Consider the following 18,735-nt stretch of genomic DNA (forward strand, 5'->3'; position numbering starts at 1 on the left):
CATCTGTTCACTAAACATTTATTGCGTTTCTACTCTGTCATTCACTTTGATAGGCACAGGATAAAAAGATGTGTGAGATAGGCATGCACTCAAGGAGCTCATATTGGTAAAAACTTTCTCCTTAAGTTTAATTTTATATATTCTTTGCATTGAAAACTAGATCTTGTTTTGTTGTTGGTAAAGCCTATTCTAGTTTTTCTTTTTCTTTCTCTTTCTCCTTTCCTTTCCTTTCATTTCCTTTAGTTTCCACTTCTCTTCTCTTTTCTCATTCTTTCCTTTCTTCTCTTCCCTTCTCTTTCTCTCTCTCCTTCCTTCCTTCCTTTTCTTTCCTTTTTTCTTTCTTTTTTTCTTTCCTTTCTTTCTCCTTCTCTTCTCTTCTCTTCTCTTCTCTTCTCTTCTTTTCTTTTCTGTCACAGGATCTTACCCTATCACTCAGGCTGGAATGCCATGACTCACTGCAGCCTCGACTTGCTGGGATCAGGCAATCCTCCTGCCTCAGCCTCCCATGTAGCTGGGACAACAGCCATGTGCCACCATACCTGGTTTCGTTTTGATATTTTGTAGAGATGGGGCCTCACTTTGTCATGATCAAGCCTCCCTCTTTGACTTCTAATTACACGCATGAGCCACTGAGCCCAACCTACTTTTTCTTTCTTAAGTTGCCATTTTTCTCATGTCAAGTAATTCCAACTCCATTTAACATCCTTTTAGTATTAAACTTTTAATATATTTTAAAATTAATATTGCCTTTCTGTCCTTCATTTGTTATTGTTTTATTCTCATTCTTTTAGCTATTCATTTATTTATTTATTCATTCACTGAGCAGTATTTTGTGCCAGGCACTCCTCTGGGTTCTGAGGATTCAGTGAACATAACAGTTGTGTTTAGTAAGGGAAGATGGATAAGTAATTATACATAAACTAAACAAAGTAATTAAACATTATGAAGGAAATAAATAGGTTAATAATATCAATGGAGACCAAGGGGATAACTTGGTTTCTGTCTTTGGGTTCCTCTTTAATTTCCAACTTTGTGGTTGAGTTTGGTTACATCTACTTCTGAGATATCTTTCTCATATCCCCTCTCCATCCTAGTATGGAGGAAATTCAACATAGTGGTTAGGGATGGCATTGGTCCATTTCCCTAGTGGAGGCCAAGACTTGACATATCTGAGAATTTTGCCTGCATGCTATATTTTCTCCCAAAGGTTTGTGCATTTGATGAAGCTTATATTATCCTATAGCTGTGCCTACATAAAATCAGACACAATCATTTGAAAACTAACAGTTTACTTTCAAATATCCTATAATTCCCCTCTAATTGTTTTCCCAAGATTTAAATCTTTGACATCTATACCCCAGAAAGCTCTTGGATGTGGATGATTTCCCAAAACTGCACCCAAGGTTTAAGCTAGAAGAATAAAAATGGAAATTCCATCTTTGGTCAAGGACATTTTGAAATAGACAACAAAGAGTTAGAATTAGGAATCTGAACAGAAGCACAAAGATGAATGCATTGTGGATACTGTCTTGTTACAGAGATTTAGGCAAATTAACTATCAGTGGTGGTATTCAAATATATAAAGTCCTAGCAAAACACTGAAATTTAGCGGGCAAGAATTTATACACCTCTAAATGGGACTAACAATTATTTGTGTTTTTCAGGTGGCCTACAAGCAGAAACATGATGCTGCCAAAGGATTCTCAGATTATGCCCACATGAAGGAGCCCCCTGAGGTTAAACATGCCATGGAGGTCAATAAACACCAGAGTAATGTAAGGAAGCTCATTTCTCATGATTTTCTAGTGAATTGTAGTTAAGTCATATCAAGGCTTATGATTATTTTGCTGAAATTTAAATATTACAACAGCCCTATTGAAAAAAGACTTTAATATTTCTTATCAGTCAGAGGTACATCTGAATTATTCTATCCACAGTCATTAACACCTTGCCGAATACCTTTATGTTATCGGGCCCTTTCAGGCATTGGAACTTTGCTTTGTACAAGACAAATGTAGATTCTTTAGACCTATTGGGTTATCAAGCATTTCCAGAGCTTCCTTGACTTGATGTTGAAGCTCATGGCTTGTAAGTCTAGAATCACAGAAGAACTGGAAGAAAGGGCATGAGGAATCAATGGCACACAGAAGGATCATTCACTAACACCAGCTATATTGTACCTACTACTGTTTTCTCTTTTCTTTTCTTTTTTTTTTTTTGAGACAGACCCTTGCTTTGCCACCCAGGCTGGAGTGCAGTGGCGTGATCTCGGCTCACTGCAACCTGTGCCTCCCGGGTTCAAGCAATTCTCTGCCTCAGCCTCCCGAGTAGCTGGGATTACAGGTGCCCACAACCACACCTGGCTAATTTTTGTATTTTTAGTAGAAACGGAGTTTCACCATCTTGGCCAGGCTGGTCTTGAACTCCTGACCTTGTGATCCACCTGCCTCAGCCTCCCAAAGTGCTGGGGTTACAGGCATGAGCCACCGTGCCTGGCCTATAGTTTCTTTTAGGATGTTTGTAAGAACAAATGGTCCAACCTAAGACCCATGGGAAATATGACAGCAATAGATGCCAAATGGCTGACTTTAAAGCCAAAGTGGAGGAAGTCAGTCTGTAGAAAATCAGTTTCTTCTTTGGTAAAAGTTAGCAGTTGCATCAAGGTTTGCGTGCATTTGCTCAATTACCACCACCATCCTGGTGGCCTAGAAGAGTAATTTCTTCCTGGAATTGTAGGGGAAGCTTTTTAAAATCTCCTCATCCTGACTTTTCTCTCCAAAAGGAATGTGTGAACTGTTGGTCAGGTTCTTTATGCATTAAAATCAGTTAAGATAAAGTGCCTGTCTTTTTTGGGTCAAGAAACTCCCTTTCTTGGAAAAGTAACGGAAGTCCAGTTGTCATCTCACATAGAGTCTGTTCTGCCACTTAGTCCCTTTATGGAGTGGTGCTTGGCTGACCATGTGCCCCTGTAGCCCCACTGTGCAGAGTGTTTTTCGCAGAATGGCAGCTGTTATTTGACATTAAATTGCAGTAAGCCAATGTTTAAGTAAAAAAGTGGAATGAGGTTTTACTTTTTAACCCAAATATACAAACATATGCCAATAGCAGAGCACTTTTCTAAGATAGTTTAAGATTGCTAGGAGATGAAGAAGCTACATGTCTATAATTATTTTAAGGGTTCTTTTAAGGGGATGCTTTATAAGAACTGTTTGCTTAAGGATGACTGTAATAATCATAATAACTACCACTTACTGAGCACAGCCATGCACCAGGAACTATGCCAAGACTTTGATCATTTCCGATTCTCATGAAAACCCTGTTCTGATCCTTATTTTGTAGATGAGGAAAATGAGACTAAGAAATCAAACTGCTGAGTCTGCTCTTTCTGTTCCACCTTGCTGTTTCCACCTTAAAGGTCACTGGCAATTAGTCAAGGTTTTAAATGCAGTTTTTAAAAATGGGGAGCAAAATAGGTTATCTTCAGATTTCAAATGCACTGCAGGAGAGAATGGCAGAGAAACCCTGAGTTTCCAGTATTTTAACACTGAAGAGACTAAATTCACACAAAAGGCCACGGGTTAGAAGGTGGTCTGGTGGTCTGGGGTGAGGTCTCTTGTTACATGGATCCCCGGGAGGCTCTTTCCAACTCTATAATTCAATGAAATTCAAATACGGAAGTTCCTTATCGTAGAACTGGGCTTATTATTTTAACTCTGCCTTTTCTTCTAAAAGGTCTTTGATTGAGGGATTGAGGGAATAGAGTATAAAGCCCTTTTCTCCTTCATTCAATACTGTGTACTTATGGGAGAAGGCTGTGTTTACTTATACTCCTCTGCCGACTTGACTCAACCTTTGCATGCAAAGTTTGTACATATAATAGGATTTAGAAAGTGTTTAAGACTATTTACTCAGATTTAAAGTGAGAATGATATTTGTATTCTACCTGTGAAGTAGTTGATATTCCTCTGGAGTCAAGCCACTTAGAATAATACATTTGTTGTCCCTACAATATGAAATTTAAACATAGGTCTTGAAAGTACATCTCTTGGTTCCTTGGGTGGATCTATGGAATCTCTATAAAAGACAATCTCCCATAAACCTGTCTCCTGTAAAAGTTCAGCCCAATGAAACTCATTGCAGAGAATTTGCTAGTAGAATTACCGTTTCATAATGCAGACTGTCACTTTGCACTATGGCTATAAATGACTTCATTTAATTAAAAATAAAAGTGTGTCATATGTGTATCTGATTCACCTGAAAACAATGGAAGTCAGCATCTTTGCCTAACTTTATGTTTCCATAAAAATCAAGTCAGATTTCTAATATCTTTTAGTGAACCAGGATTTCTCTCTCTTGTGCCTTTAGAAATGCGAGTAAGCAGAAGAGAATGAGGGAGAGGGCTCATGTGACTGTATGGATTAATTTCCACCTCTGAGTAATGGAGTTCCCAGGGGCAGAGTTTTCTGGAGGCAGTAGTCTTTTGTGCCACCCCAAAATTAAATGATCTCCAAACAGTAAAAAAAATACTTCTTAGAATAGCCTCCACTGTAGTGAAGTGGCATCATTGTCTGGGGTAATACCTGAGGTTCATCATCTCATGTCAAGTAAATTAAGGACATGGACACACACAAGGAGTAAGTGTAGGAGTGGAGGTTTCTAGGCAAAAGAAAGAGAAAGGAGAACAGCTCTCTTTCTTGTGAGAGAGAAGTGCACCCAAATGGGACTTGTGCCTTGTGGCAGAGTGCACCGGATTTTATAGACGGGCTTGAGGAGCCGGTTTCTGATTTACATAGGGCCCACAGATTGGTTGGACCAGGTATGACATTTACATAGCCTGTGAGGAAGCTGGTTGCCCCCGCCCAGTCCCACTATGCAAATGAAATGTTTGCCTGGCGGTTTCCCTGTTGTCTGCTCCCTACTGCACATGTGGTTGGAAAGGAAAAGGGAAGATGGAACTGCCATTTTGAACATGCCTACTCCCAGGTAGCCTTTTCCCATTGGCACAACTGCCAACATTCACACGTTCAAGCTTCCAGCTCACTTGTGTATGTCTGCAGCTCGATTTTACAGGCTGCTCTTTGTTAGAAAAGAAAATGACTTTGGGGCTGCTTTTCATTAAAAGGAAAGCCTTACCAAGGACTTCCTTACCCTTGCTATCTGCCTAAATAATTTATTCTTAACTCCTGTATCAGTAGCATATAGAAAAGGAACTTGGAGTCAGACGTTGGTTAAAATGCTTCTTGACCATACGTTGCCTAGATGACCCTGGACAAGTTACTTAATGTCTCTAAATCTCAATTTTCTCATCTGTAAAATGGGGACAACAATATCTACCTCAGAAGATTCTCACAAGTATTAAATGAAACAATATGCGTAAAGGGCTTCACAGAAGAGCCTCCATCTTAAAGGTCCCTGGCATACATTACTGGTTCTATTTGGTCCTCCTTCAATTTTTAAAGGGTGAGTTGGGAGTTTAGGGTGATGTCATAGCTAATTTGAAACAATTAAAGGAAGTCCAATTTATAAAAGGCCAAATCAATATGAAATTTATATTAGGAAATGTTTAGGTCAGAAAGGCATATTCAAAAGGTTCCTGAACCTATCTTACTAATACTATAATCAGAAAATGATTAAAAACAGCCAACCAAAATCTTTTTGTACCTTAAGGGATATACCCCTGCCAAACTTTTCTAATGTAATTAGAGAAATTGGAGATATTCTATCCCGTGACTTTCCCCTAAAGATGGACTTATAATGAAAGCCCTAGTTATATTACTAGTTCTCATCAATCTTATCAGAGACATGAAGTCCAACGGTTCTGAAATAAGTCAAACAAATTTTAAACTCTATTTTAAGTTTTGTAAGTAATGTGGTCTATACAGACTTGTGATGAAATTGGAGTGGTAAACTTTTCCCAAACACCATATTGGTAATCGATTCAATGTGTATTAGAAAGAAGTATTCAGCATGGGAAATAAAAGACTTAATGTTCTTTTCAAGAATGATATATGTACTTTCTTAAAATTAATAAAAACTTATCAGTAGACAATTTCTATTCCATCAGAAAGTGAGAAAGCTTAAAGATAAATCAGTAAAATGATACTGGAAAAACAATTATGACTCTACGTGGTTCCCCAATGAGACTTACAATAATGGTGCTTTAGGATTTAGCATTAAAATTAGATATATTAGTATTTTATTCATCTCTAAGACAGAATAGTTAGTAATACTTATTTTGCCTTCTATACAAGATTATGGTGGTGATAAAATTAAATCATGAATAAGAAAATAAGACAACTTTCATCAACTATAGAATGATTTATAAACAGTGACAGCAATCCTAAAGGATAAACCATTCTGGCCATAACTCTGTAGTTTACTCCTTCTTTTGGAAGATTGAAAACTTTTTATCTCTTCTGAATAGTATCAGAACCTATGTTTGCTTATCTTTAAAAGGCTTATATTCTCTTACAGAAAAATAATATTTACAATTTAATAATTTAGTAGGTTTTTACGCACAGCATGCCCAGACAAAGGTAAGCATCATTTGAGATGGAATTAGCAGTCCACATGCCTATTTGATGATACCTGGAGGGCTTCTCTAATGTGAGTTTATGCTAAAGACGAAGGTTTTCTTGAGATGGGTTGAACCATTGCTTAAAGATTATTGGTATATACCAGTTACATGATTTGCCTCTGTTCCACAAACTTAAAAGATTATATATCCTGTTTCCTTTCTTCTCACCAAGAATCAGTTTAACCTTCAAAGGGTTCTGGGTCAGCTGAATGTGTTTTCTTTAAGGTCTGTCTGCTCATGCAGGCCTTAGCCCGCACGGCTGGCTGGCTGGCTGGCTGGCTGTGACTCCTGCAAGGCTGCCATCCCTGAGCCGTCTTAATCTTCTCATCTCCAAGTGAAAGTCATCTCCTTGACTTTCACTTCAAGGAGAGTCTGTGGAGGTTTTGCTTTTCTCTGGTTTATTAACTCACCTACCAAAGAGTCTTAAATCACTGTTGCCTGAGTATAAAAAGCTTGCTGGAAGGCCACTGTGAATCCTCTGACTGCACACGTGTCTGCCTATACCTGCAGAATAAAGGTGTCTATTTCATGTCCACTTTCAAAATCTCACATGCGTTTCTCTTACTGGTCATGTCTAACCCAGAACTATTCAAGGAAAGGGATTCTGAAGGATGTAGTTCCAGCCTTAGAAGGGAGTGTTGATGTAGCCCAGTTGAGTCAAGACACATCAGATGTGAAGTGAGGATTTAATGAATTGATGCAGAAAAGGATGGCCTGGCACCTTGGACACTCTGCATGAGCGTGGGGAACGTGCAAAAGACATGGCTCTTATGAAACAGAAGTGGAAGGATTATAAGGAGAGAACAAGCTGAGATTAAAAGAGAATAACGTAAGATAAAAATATGAGCTCAGGGTGAAAGTGAATATGGTAAGATAAAGAAATTCAGAGAGAGATTTTGATGGACTTCAAATATTTGTTGGAAGTAACAAAGAACAGATTTGGCACTGTAGAAGATGTGAGGCTGGGTGTGGTGGCTGACACCTGTAATCCTACCATGTTGGGAGGCCAAGGTGAGAGGATCACTTGAGGTCAGGAGTTTGAGACGAGCCTGGCCAACATGATAAACCTCGTCTCTACTAAAAATACAAAAAGTAGCTGGGTGTGGTGGCATGCACCTGTAATCCCAGCTACTCAGGAGGCTGCGGCAGGAGTATTGCTTGAACCCAGGAGGTGGAGGTTACAGTGAGCCGAGATCATGCCACTGCACTTCAACCTGGGTGACATAGCAAGACTCCATCTCCAAAGAAAGAAAGAAAGAAAGAAAGAGAGAGAGAGAGAGAGAGAGAGAGGGAGGGAGGGAGGGAGGGAGGGAGGGAGGGAGGAAGGAAGGAAGGGAAAGAAAGAAAAGTGAAATGTAGGCTGTGTTAGAACTCTCTAGATTTAGTGACAGCAATCTATTTCAAGTTAGTGCAAGTGAAAAATGAGATTCTGTTGTGTATGTAATTGGCAGATCCAAGCTATCTTCAGGCATAAGTGGGCTGGAGGCTTCACGGTGTTACCAGAACTCTTCTTCTCTCCCCACCTCTGGGCTCTGGGATGTGTATGACACTTTCAGATAGGCGCTTTCTCTGTGGATTCAAGGTGGCAGCTGGTGTTTCCAAACTTTAATCATCCTTACAGCAGCCGATGTCAGAGAAAAGAAGAGCAGCTCTTTCTCTTCCAGCCTGAGATCATTCAGATGACTCTGGCCTTGCTTGGGTTACGTGTCTGTCTGGTTTCCAGATGGATGGGGTATCTGACTGGGCAGCCTAAGTCAAGATGAAGGCAGGCTGAACAGAGCCCCACCAATCACATGGAGTGATGGGGGAGCTGTTTCCAAATTAAAAAACCTAGGCTGACAAAAAAATTCAACACATGTCCACTACAAAGGGATTAGATAGGAGAATGACTTAGATAAATGAGAAAGAATAAAGAGATAAATTCAGTGAAAAGAAGCCAAGAGGAAGAGATCAAGCATGTAAGGTAATAATTCTAGGTGTTCCTATGGAAGAAACCAGAATCACTATTTTCAGATAAGACTCTATACTGTTTACACTATTAAAAGGAAAAAGTGGATCAACTTGAGTACAAGATCAATGTATAAAAATGATAATCGTATGATAATTTCTTTGCCCAGTGCCAGACATATAGAACAAAATGATGAAACTTCATTGAAAGGTATAATAAGATATTTAACGAAATGGAGGAATATCCCACTTTCTCCTAGGAAAAGACCGACATTTTGTTACAATATCATTTTTCTTTAAGGCATTTTATAGAATCAGTGCAATGCTCATTAAAATTACAGTTATTTCCTTTGTGGAATTTACTAAAATTATTCTAATAAAAATAAGAAAATAAATGAAATAGATGAGTAGTAACGAAATGAAACTTTAACAGATATGATTGTTTGAAAAATTTCAAACAGTCGTACATTGAGAAAATGTGTGAGTGAGTTAGTGAATGTTAAGTCCTTAATATGGTACATAATAGTCTGAAATGGAGATTATTATTATTATTTTTTTCCTCCCCTCCTCCTTCCTTCTTTCTTCTTCTTTAATCTTTCTTTCTTTTTCCTCCTCTTTCCCCTTTCCTCCTCCTGTTCTTCCTCCTTCTTGTTTGTTCTCTGCTATGCTCCGAGGACACAGTAGGGAACAAGACATTAAGGAAAATAATGTAAAAGCAATTATTGACCCTCAAGGTCACATGTCTACTGAGTTGATGATTTTTTCTTTTCCCTGTCCTTATGCAAAACAAGATTTATAGAGCACCACATTGTCATGAGAAGACTGAAGAGTGAAGGCCAGTCCATTGTTCCAGTATGGTTAGCATTTAGGGTTTGAATTTATTAAGGAATAGAAAAAAAACATATATGTATACACACACTTTGACCTCCAAGCCTCTCTTCTGCTGTGTTACATTTTTTATTCTTCCTGAGTTCTGATGGGTGGTAGATTGGAGCAAGTACATATTGAGAAATGTCAGATGAGCTTCCCTCAAACCTAGTGTTACAGGAAATGGGTCCTGATCCCAGACCCCAAGAGAGGGTTCTTGGATCTCACACAAGAAAGAATTCAGGGCGAGTCCGTAAAGTGAAAGCAAGTTTACTAGGAAAGTAAAAGAATAAAAGAATGGCTACTCCATAGACAGAACAGCCCCAAAAGCTGCTGGTTGCCCACTTTTATGGTTATTTCTTAATTATCTGCTAAACAAGGGGTGGATTATTCATGCCTCCCCTTTTTAGACCATATAGGGTACTGGCCTGATGTTGCCATGGCACTTGTAAACTGTCATGATGCTGGTGGGAGTGTAGCAGTGAGGATGACCAGAGGTCACTCTCCTTGCCATCTTGGTTTTGATGGGTTTTAGCCAGCTTCTTTACTGCAACCAGTTTTGTCAGCAAGGTCTTTATGACATGTATATTTTGCCAACCTCCTATGTCATCCTGTGACTTAAAATGGCTTAACCATCTGGGAATGCAGCCCAGTAGGTTTCAGCCTCATTTTACCCATTCCCTTCTCAAGATGGAGTTGCTCTGGTTCAGATGCCTCTGACACTAGCAATGGGTTAGGTGTAGGACAATGAGGCATCTGTGCAGGAAGCCATGTTGCCATTCCATGTATATTCAGACACCCTTGGAGATAGTGACATCAGGAGTGTCACCCTCTTGAATGTCCCCCAACATAAGCCCCCTTTCCTATGGAATATTCCCAGGGAGTGATATCCTGGAAGATCTGACAAGTGATCAGGCGTGGAAGCTTTTTTCTGTGTGGCTCCATGGTGTCCTCTTGTTTGAATTTACAGTTCATGTCAATCTTAATATTTGTTGTGAGTCGCATATGCCGGCCTCTAATTTGCAATTTACATGGATGATGGGGCCCTATTCAGAGTCCTGCTCCTGCCGCCTTTGTGCTGTTCACCTCTCTTCACGCAGTCATTAGGCTGAGCAGCATATAATTAGGTAACACATGTAAAGCTTAGATTTCTGAAAGGTTGCGGTTCTTTTCAAAAAGTAAGGGTTTCCATTTTTACCCTCATTCTTTTCTAAACAAAAAGACATTTCCCCCCTGTGGTTTTCATATGAATGTAGTAACTTAGAAGCAGTTAGTCTTGTAGTTGGGTAATAATTTGGGTTTGTTTTCACCTGAGAGCCAGTTTTTGTTTACACAGCTTGTATTTAACTTGGCATAGGATGAGATTGATTTACCATCATTTGTGGATGAGCGTATTGCTTTTTGAAGCCGATGGAACTGGCCTGCTTAAAAACATTCCCTAAAGATTTAAAATCCACCCAACAACATAACTCAGTTTCCGGCTTATTTTTATGTTTCTTTTACTACCTGTATGCATAAAACCTACCTGAAATGACTTGTTAACGTAAAACCTCTGAAAATATAAATGTGGAAGAAAACATGTTCCTTCTGAAATTATACTAATTGTGCTTCAGCTGTGTTCACTTGTCAGACAGATTCATGATTATAAATGTAGTTTAAAAAATAGTCTTGATGGTGAAGCAAATGTAAGCTCATAAAAGAGTAAATAGAAGTGTATATAAATGTTTCATTGAAATAAAGTAACATAATGCACAGGGAGCCTGTTGATGTATTAATGCATTGTCACTTCTTACACTTGATCTTATTTTTAAAAGGAGTAAGAAAGGGTGAAATTTTTAATTCTGCTAGATTGAAAGGAAACTAACAAGATATATTAATATTACCCAGAACACTGGTTTACAGCAGTCAACTAGGGAATTCATTAAAATTAGATTTTTGGGCACCATCTATCAAAATTCTGTTACAGAGGACTGTGGCTGGACCTCAAGAATCTAAATCTTTAATAAGTACCCCTAAATGAAGCTATTCCAGAAAGGTTGCAGGTGACATTAGAAATATTTGTACACAATGTAATTAATTGTGCATTTTGTACAGATGTCTGGTGATACATTTCTTCCATCTTTCTATGCTCTGAAAAAATGAAGATGGGTTTTAAGGATGTCCATGACTGTACACTTTGCATTATGACTTTAATAGAATATATTTTAATTGCCAGCTGGTCCCTGGGGATATTGCCAAGTAGAACCACATCTGGCAAACATTGCTTCAGCTCAAGACAAATCGCAAGAAGTAAAGAAGTGAGCTGACCAGTGAAACATTCGCCATCGGACATTATGCCAGTTCAATTCTTGTCTCTCTTTCCATTTGTCAGTCAAGTTAATCTAAATGACGAATGTGATCTAAAGTACATTTGTCAAAATTTATGTATTTTTCTCTTTAAATCTCTACTTACCATACTTTGGCTTGTGTCTAACATGCATTCAGAAGGAGAATGTTACTCAATGTGATTGTTTTTATTTTGGAAGGCTCAAGTCATTGCAATGATATTTATTGGGTGATAAAGCTATCAGTACCTTAGATCTCTAGGCATGGGCCTTTGAACATTTGAAGGGAGAGAAGGGTGTAGTTGAAAGGGCAAATGCTGGAGAGCTACAGAGCTTCACCACCCACCATCCCCAAGGAAGTAAGTTGCAATATTCTTGTGCGTGGGCTTATCTTGCACCCAGTGGGGCTTGAGACTTTGTGATGGACAAGTTGAAGTTCTTGATGAGGATATTCTGCTTATGAATATAAATATACACTTAGATACAAAGACATGTTCATAAAGTGGTAGATATAAAAACCCTTTAAGGTTGGTTTTGTGCCTTGATCTTAGTCTTATTTCTTAGGTAGCATAAATTCAGTTCAAGTTTGTTTTTGTTTTTGTTTTTTTGAGACAAAGTCCCACTCTTTTACCCAGTTTGGAGTGCAGTGGCGCTGTCTCGGCTCACTGCAACCTCTGCCTGTCAGGTTCGAGCGATTCTCCTGCCTCAGCCTCCCGAGTAGCTGGAATTACAGGTGCCCGCCACCATGCCCAGATAATTTTTGTATTTTTAGTAGAGATGGGGTTTCGCCATGTTAGCCAGGCTGGTCTGGAACTGCTGACCTCAGGTGATCTGCCCGCCTAGGCCTCCCAAAGTGCTGGAATTACCTACGTGAGCCACTGCCCCAAATATGTTAAATTAGTGAGACGTAGGTATAGTATAAAGAGTTAATATAGCTATACAAATAGATGCACAAATAAACCAACTTAAGTCAGTAGGCTCTCTAAGCTATTATGATGAGAATAAATAATGTTATGAACAGTAAGACTAGTAGCTATATGAAATTACTAATTTATTTATTTTTTAACCAAAACTGTCTCTGATCAGATTTCTTATAGGAAAGACGTGCAGGACGCTCACACCTACAGTGCAGAGCTCGACCGACCGGACATCAAGATGGCAACCCAGATCTCTAAGATCATAAGCAATGTAACTTCTCTTTCTAAACCTTGAACAGAAATGATTTCTTACTTTTGTAGGAGACAAAGCATAGCTTCAGTGACTGGATGGTTAATTTAATTATTGTAACTAATCAATATAAATGAATAAATCTCAATTCCCTCCCCCAAATTATCTATTTTATTATGTTAATTATTTGGGTATATGCGGAAACAGCCCAAACTCAAATTGGCTATGGTTAGTGTAATCATTCTTTTAGAGAAATACTATTTAGGTATAAGTTGACATTCAGATGTCTCAGCCTGAAAGTCAAGGTACAGTCATATGGTCCCATATAATCTCTCCCCTAACCCTGCTCCAAAGACTCTTGCTTGGCCTCGTTTCCGTATTGCTGCTGTTCATTGTGTAGATTCTCTTCCACTAACACTTACCTTTGTCTACTTTCTACGTGGCATAACTGTTTCTTATCTTCTCTGAGGTGCCCACTTGAGTTAATACCATTTTACTTAAACATGTTGAAAAACCTGGTTAAAAATGATGGTTTAACTTGAACCAAAATTTTTCATAACATGGGCTAAATTCCCCCTAAAATCAATCATTACTAGGTGCAAATGCACGTCAATCAAGTATGGCCAGAACAGTTCCTGAGAATAAATGAAACTGTAAAAGCTACCAATATGGAGAGTACAGGGTCTCAATTCCCCAGAAATTTTCCCGAATATTTTGCTATAGTATTTATATATAATTACAAAGATGATGATGACTGAACACTTAGCCTCAAAATTAGTATTTTACTGCAAAAAGTTGAGTTTATTCATGTAAGCACAGGATAAAATCAATTTCTGCTTTAGCAGTCAACATTTTAGTGTTTGATATGTTGTAAGGAATATTAATGGGATGAAGGTCTGTTATATTTTATTTTGGCTAATGTCAGTGTTTCCATATTGACATCATTGGAGGGCAGAAATATTTAACATTGTCTTATTTATTCATTTTAGGCAGAATACAAGAAAGGACAAGGAATAATGAATAAAGAGCCCGCTGTAATTGGAAGACCAGATTTTGAACATGCCGTGGAAGCTTCTAAACTTTCTAGTCAAGTAAGGCTCTAGTGATGATTCCACAATGACTTTATTCAGAGATTTTGTTTCTAGCAGCACAGGAAAATATTTCATTTTAGATAATATCTTTAATTGCAAGGATAAACAGAGATAATGTTTCTGAGCCCATTTCACATGGGCTTGCAATCATTATGAATTTCAGTAAAGAAAAAAAAAGATTAAGTCTAATTTTAAGCATAAAACAAAGTTTTCTTTTCTCCAGGCATAAATCTGAACATTTTTCAGTGACTTTAGCCATGTTGTCACATTTTCCTGGATTTCCGGAAATCATTAATAGTCATACTAAATAATTATGTTTTAATCTACACACACACACACACACACGCACAGTTTTAAACTTAGTAATAAGAATATTAATTTTCCCAATTTCAAGTGCTTTTGTTTAATCACAAAATTTAAAAGGGGAGATGAAAATTAAGAAAACTTTGAAGTCTTATCAAAGAGCATAAAATAAGGTCTGAAAAAGTATAAAGGCATTTTATGTTTTTGGCTGAAAGTCTCAATAGATAAAGATGTCAGTTCTTTCAGAATTATGTAAATGTCAGGCAACTTCTATTAGAATCCAACAGTGTTTTTTTTTTTTTTTTTTAAATGGATAAAATGATCTTAAAGTTTGTGTGGAAAGAAAATACCAGTGAATAGCCTTTAAAAGTATGAAAATGAAGACCAGTGAAGGGGAACTTAAGTTATGAGTTACTGTAAGTTAATAGAAAACTACTGAAATTAAATCAATATGGGATTGGTGTAGTGAGAGATTAAATAATCAGTAGGGTAGAATAGGGAGTCCTGAAATAGATTCCAATATGTATAAGAATTTAATATATGATAAAAGTGTCGATTCAAGTCAGTGGGGAGAAGTTAGATTAGCTAATAAATGGTGCTGACATAACACACTGTCCTTCATGGGAAGACCAAAATTGGACCCAAATCTTAAACCATATACAAAAATGAATTCCAGGTGGATTAAAAATGTGAATGCAAACAATAAAATAATTTAAAAATCTTCAAAGAAAATCCAGGAGACTCTGTGTACCACATAAGGATAACAGAGTTTCTTAAACAAGACCAGAAATCCAGAAGCTACAATAGGTAGGCACATTAACTATATGAAAATGAAACACTCTCTTAATGAAAAAGGTAACATTTGTAGAGTCAACAATAATGTTAACAAACAGTAATTTTTACACATTTATACTATTTTTGACTTCGAAAATACTCATTTCTCAAGTTGCAGAAATCTTACTTGAATTACATTTCAAAGTGGAGAGATGTAAATGATGAAAGGTATGAAATCTGATTGAAGAGCCTAAAATAAGTCCCAAACAAATGAAAAGACATACTATTCTGTTGCTGAAAGAGCTTTGATACGAAATATCCAAAAATGTTAATTCTTTCAAAGTTAACATTAAAAGCTCCATGCAATTCCAACTGGAATCCAAAAAAAGGGTTTAAAAAATTTTAATGAAATGAAAAACTTGAATAAATTAAATAATTCAGAGTTTATACAGAGAAATATGTATCTGAGAATAGTTTTTTAAAATACAAAAAAAGAGAAGTGGTCTTCAAATATTTGGAAAAGTACTTGTAATGCATTTGATGAGAATGTTTTAATATTTTAAATATAAAATGTCTATAATATGCAATACTTATAAAATATAAATGTTCTTTAAAAGGAATTTATTTTTGTATATAGTTTAAGATTTGGGTCGAATTTTGTTTTTCCCATGAATGAAAAAGATTTAACAGCCCAGTAGAAAAAGGGATAAGTGAAATGAATAGACAGTTCACAGAAGAGCAAACATAAATGGTCAATCAACAGGCGAAAAGATGCCCAAATTTATTAGTAGAAAGGGAAATACCAACAGAGTGAAAGCAAAATGTCTTTTACACCCATGTACACGCATCACAATGTGTCTTGTTAGTGTGGAGAAGAAAGACACGTCCTTAGAAAGTTCATGTGTAGGAGGTAGATTTTTGCTAATTTGGATTTAAAGGGAGAAGTCAACTCTGCTCAAGGGGAAGGCCCCAAATACAGGCTGGGAATAAGTGTGCCAGGGGACAGAAATCTGATGGCAGAGGCTCTGAGCAAGAGGATATAGTTGTGCGTGTATGAAAAGGAATTTGGGAGGAGTTTAGATGTTGTGTCATGATGGATGGGTCAATGTGTATTGATTTTGACGATCAGCCATTGCTTAGAGAACAGAATAAGAATAATGTGTTCATATATATAATTTTTCCCCATTTCTTTATTGTGATAAAATATATATAACATAAAATTTACCATCTGAACCGTTTTTAAGTGTGCAGTTCAGTGGCATTAAATGCGTTTATAATGTTGTGCTACCCTCACCACCATCCATCTGCAGGACTCTTTTCATCCTGTAAAAGTGAAACTCTATACCTGTTAAATAATAACTCCCCATCACCCCCTTTCCAGAATAGTGTGTTCTATGAACAAATAATGATAAAAAGAAAAAGTGATTTCAGAACCCAATCACAGGAAGCATTTTGGGGTTCAATTCCAAAAAGTAAACACCAGAACTACTTTTTGCCATGTTAACTGTAGTCTCTCAGGGAAGAAAGAAGACATCACTGAAGGTTTTGAGCAAAGATTGATTGTGAAGAAAATACTTAGGGAAGGTTAACGTGGTGACATTGGGCAGGAAAGTCTGGCTCACAAGTGGTGAATGTCCGCAGGCCAGCTGGGCTGTGACAGTGGTAACCTGCACATAACGTGATCAGTACCTGAATAGACTCTGTGGCTGTGGGAATGAAAATGAAGCAGACACAACTGCTACCTGGGAGAGGCAGACATGAGAGATGCCCAAATGCAATTGTGCCTCACAGTAATTGTTTTACAGTTAACAAGGGACTTTCACTTATAAAGCAACTTTGTAACTCAGGAGGCTACTGATGTGCAAGAGGTTGGGGACATGTCTGGGTGACACTCTCATTAAAAGGCTGTGACTCTAAGCGCTACATATTCCCAGCAATGCTTGTTGAAGAGACAGGGGATATGGGCATCACTTTAGATTTCCAGCATAGCTACCTGGCCTCTTACAACTTCACCCTTTTCTGGGGACAGAAATTCCCCATCAGTTACACAGGAGAGAAAGCAAATTCTGGAGAAGCAGTATGGTTTGGTCTAGTGGTTAAGAAAATGTACCCTGGAGCAGGGCCCTCCTGGTTCTGTTGCTTGCTAGCAGAGTGACCTGGGACAAATTGCTTCATTTCTCTGTTTTTGTTTCCTCTTCTGTAAAATGGGGATGACAGCAACAGTGTTTACTTCTCAGGGTTGCTGTGAAGGTTAAATGAGTTACTTTGAGTAAAACACTTAAAATGGTGCCTGGCCCATAGAAACATGACATAATTTCATAGGAATAATTTTACTTTAGATATTCAAAATAGTTTTCTATTCTACGTTTTTAGATGCATTCATGCACAGAATGGAGCAGGAATACAAACACTGTGAAATTCTGACCTTAAATTCATTCTATCACAATCCTATTTGAGAGCCCTTAGAAGAAAGTTTTGACGTTTGAGCTTTATTTTCACATTTCAAATTCAATCCACAAAAATTTCCCCATTTGATCCTTACTTGGGCTTGAAAGCAGATTTTTTTTTCTTAAATCTTAAATTATTTAGCAACTGAGTGATCAGATGCTTAAGCAGATTGTAATTTTTAAGTTACATTATAACTTTCGTGTTTATTTTTTCATGTCATGTGAGATTTTATAAGTGGTATAAAAACTCATCAGAAAAGGGGAAAGGTGGGAAAATAAATAATAGGAATTCTGGGATGAACTCAGTATATTCCATTTGTATTTTCAGGTATATCAATTATAACAGAAATGTGGGCAGAAAGTTTAGTTTCTTATTTTCATTGACAGCATTAAATCTTTTAGTTTGCTCCTCAACTAATAATAAAGGCACATAAATACATAGAAGGCAAACGATTTAGGGATTTAATAAGCAGGGAGATGAGAGTGGATAGAATGCGGGGAGAAAAAGAGCACCAGAGCACCAGAAGCATTTTAACAGAGAAGGCAATGGTCAAGGTATGTGGGGATAAGACTTGTCTGATGAAAGGATGGGAACAGAGAGTGAATGGGTGGGATTCTCACGTGTCGTCTGTAAATTGAACTCTGTGGGATTTCACCCGGGAAAGGTAATGGGAACACATACCAAACCCTTCTTATATTCTACAGTAGCTTTACTCCCGCAGTTGTAAACTGTCCCTTTTAAAAATTTACAATATAGATAAAATTATGGCCAGGTTATTTTAAAAAAATCGTTAAAAAAATAAAGCAAAAATCTCCTGTGCCAAGATGAAGGGATTGGTGCATATGTATCTCAAATATAAGTAGAGTAACTGTTGAATTCATTGACTTTAAAAAGTCTAAGAGTAATTTATTAATTAATATATCCATAGATCATCTTATTACTTGGAATTTGTCTATATGATGAATAGACTCCTTGTTCAGTTTTATAACCTCAAGGAAAAACTATGTACTTATAGTATTTAGGATTGTTCTAAAATTGCATTAATACATTGATAAGAATTTTTTTTTTTTTTTTTTTTGAGACAGAGTCTCTCTCTGTCGCCCAGGCTGGAGTGCAGTGGCATGATCTCGGCTCACTGCAAGCTCCGCCTCCTGGGTTCACGCTATTCTCCTGCCTCAGCCTCCTGAGTAGCTGGGACTGTAGGCGCCTGCCGCCATGCCCAGCTAATTTTTTGTAT

General features: G+C 37.5%; 1 protein-coding gene across 9 annotated transcripts in view; it reads left to right on the forward strand.

The window, feature by feature from the left end:
* The window catches only part of NEBL (nebulette), a 390,871-nt gene that overhangs the window by 291,231 nt on the left and 80,905 nt on the right, over positions 1–18,735 (forward strand). For 8 of the 9 annotated variants that reach the window (XM_031652467.1, XM_017944508.3, XM_017944510.3 and 5 more), the window contains 3 exons: positions 1,665–1,775; positions 12,802–12,903; positions 13,872–13,973. The exons of the other annotated variant lie outside the window; for it this stretch is intronic. In XM_031652467.1, coding sequence (XP_031508327.1) covers positions 1,665–1,775; positions 12,802–12,903; positions 13,872–13,973 — 315 coding nt within the window. The remainder of the gene's footprint in view (positions 1–1,664; positions 1,776–12,801; positions 12,904–13,871; positions 13,974–18,735) is intronic. 9 annotated transcript variants of the gene reach the window in all.

Source organism: Papio anubis, chromosome 11, assembly GCF_008728515.1.
Source record: "Papio anubis isolate 15944 chromosome 11, Panubis1.0, whole genome shotgun sequence".
NCBI classification, from domain to species: domain Eukaryota; kingdom Metazoa; phylum Chordata; class Mammalia; order Primates; family Cercopithecidae; genus Papio; species Papio anubis.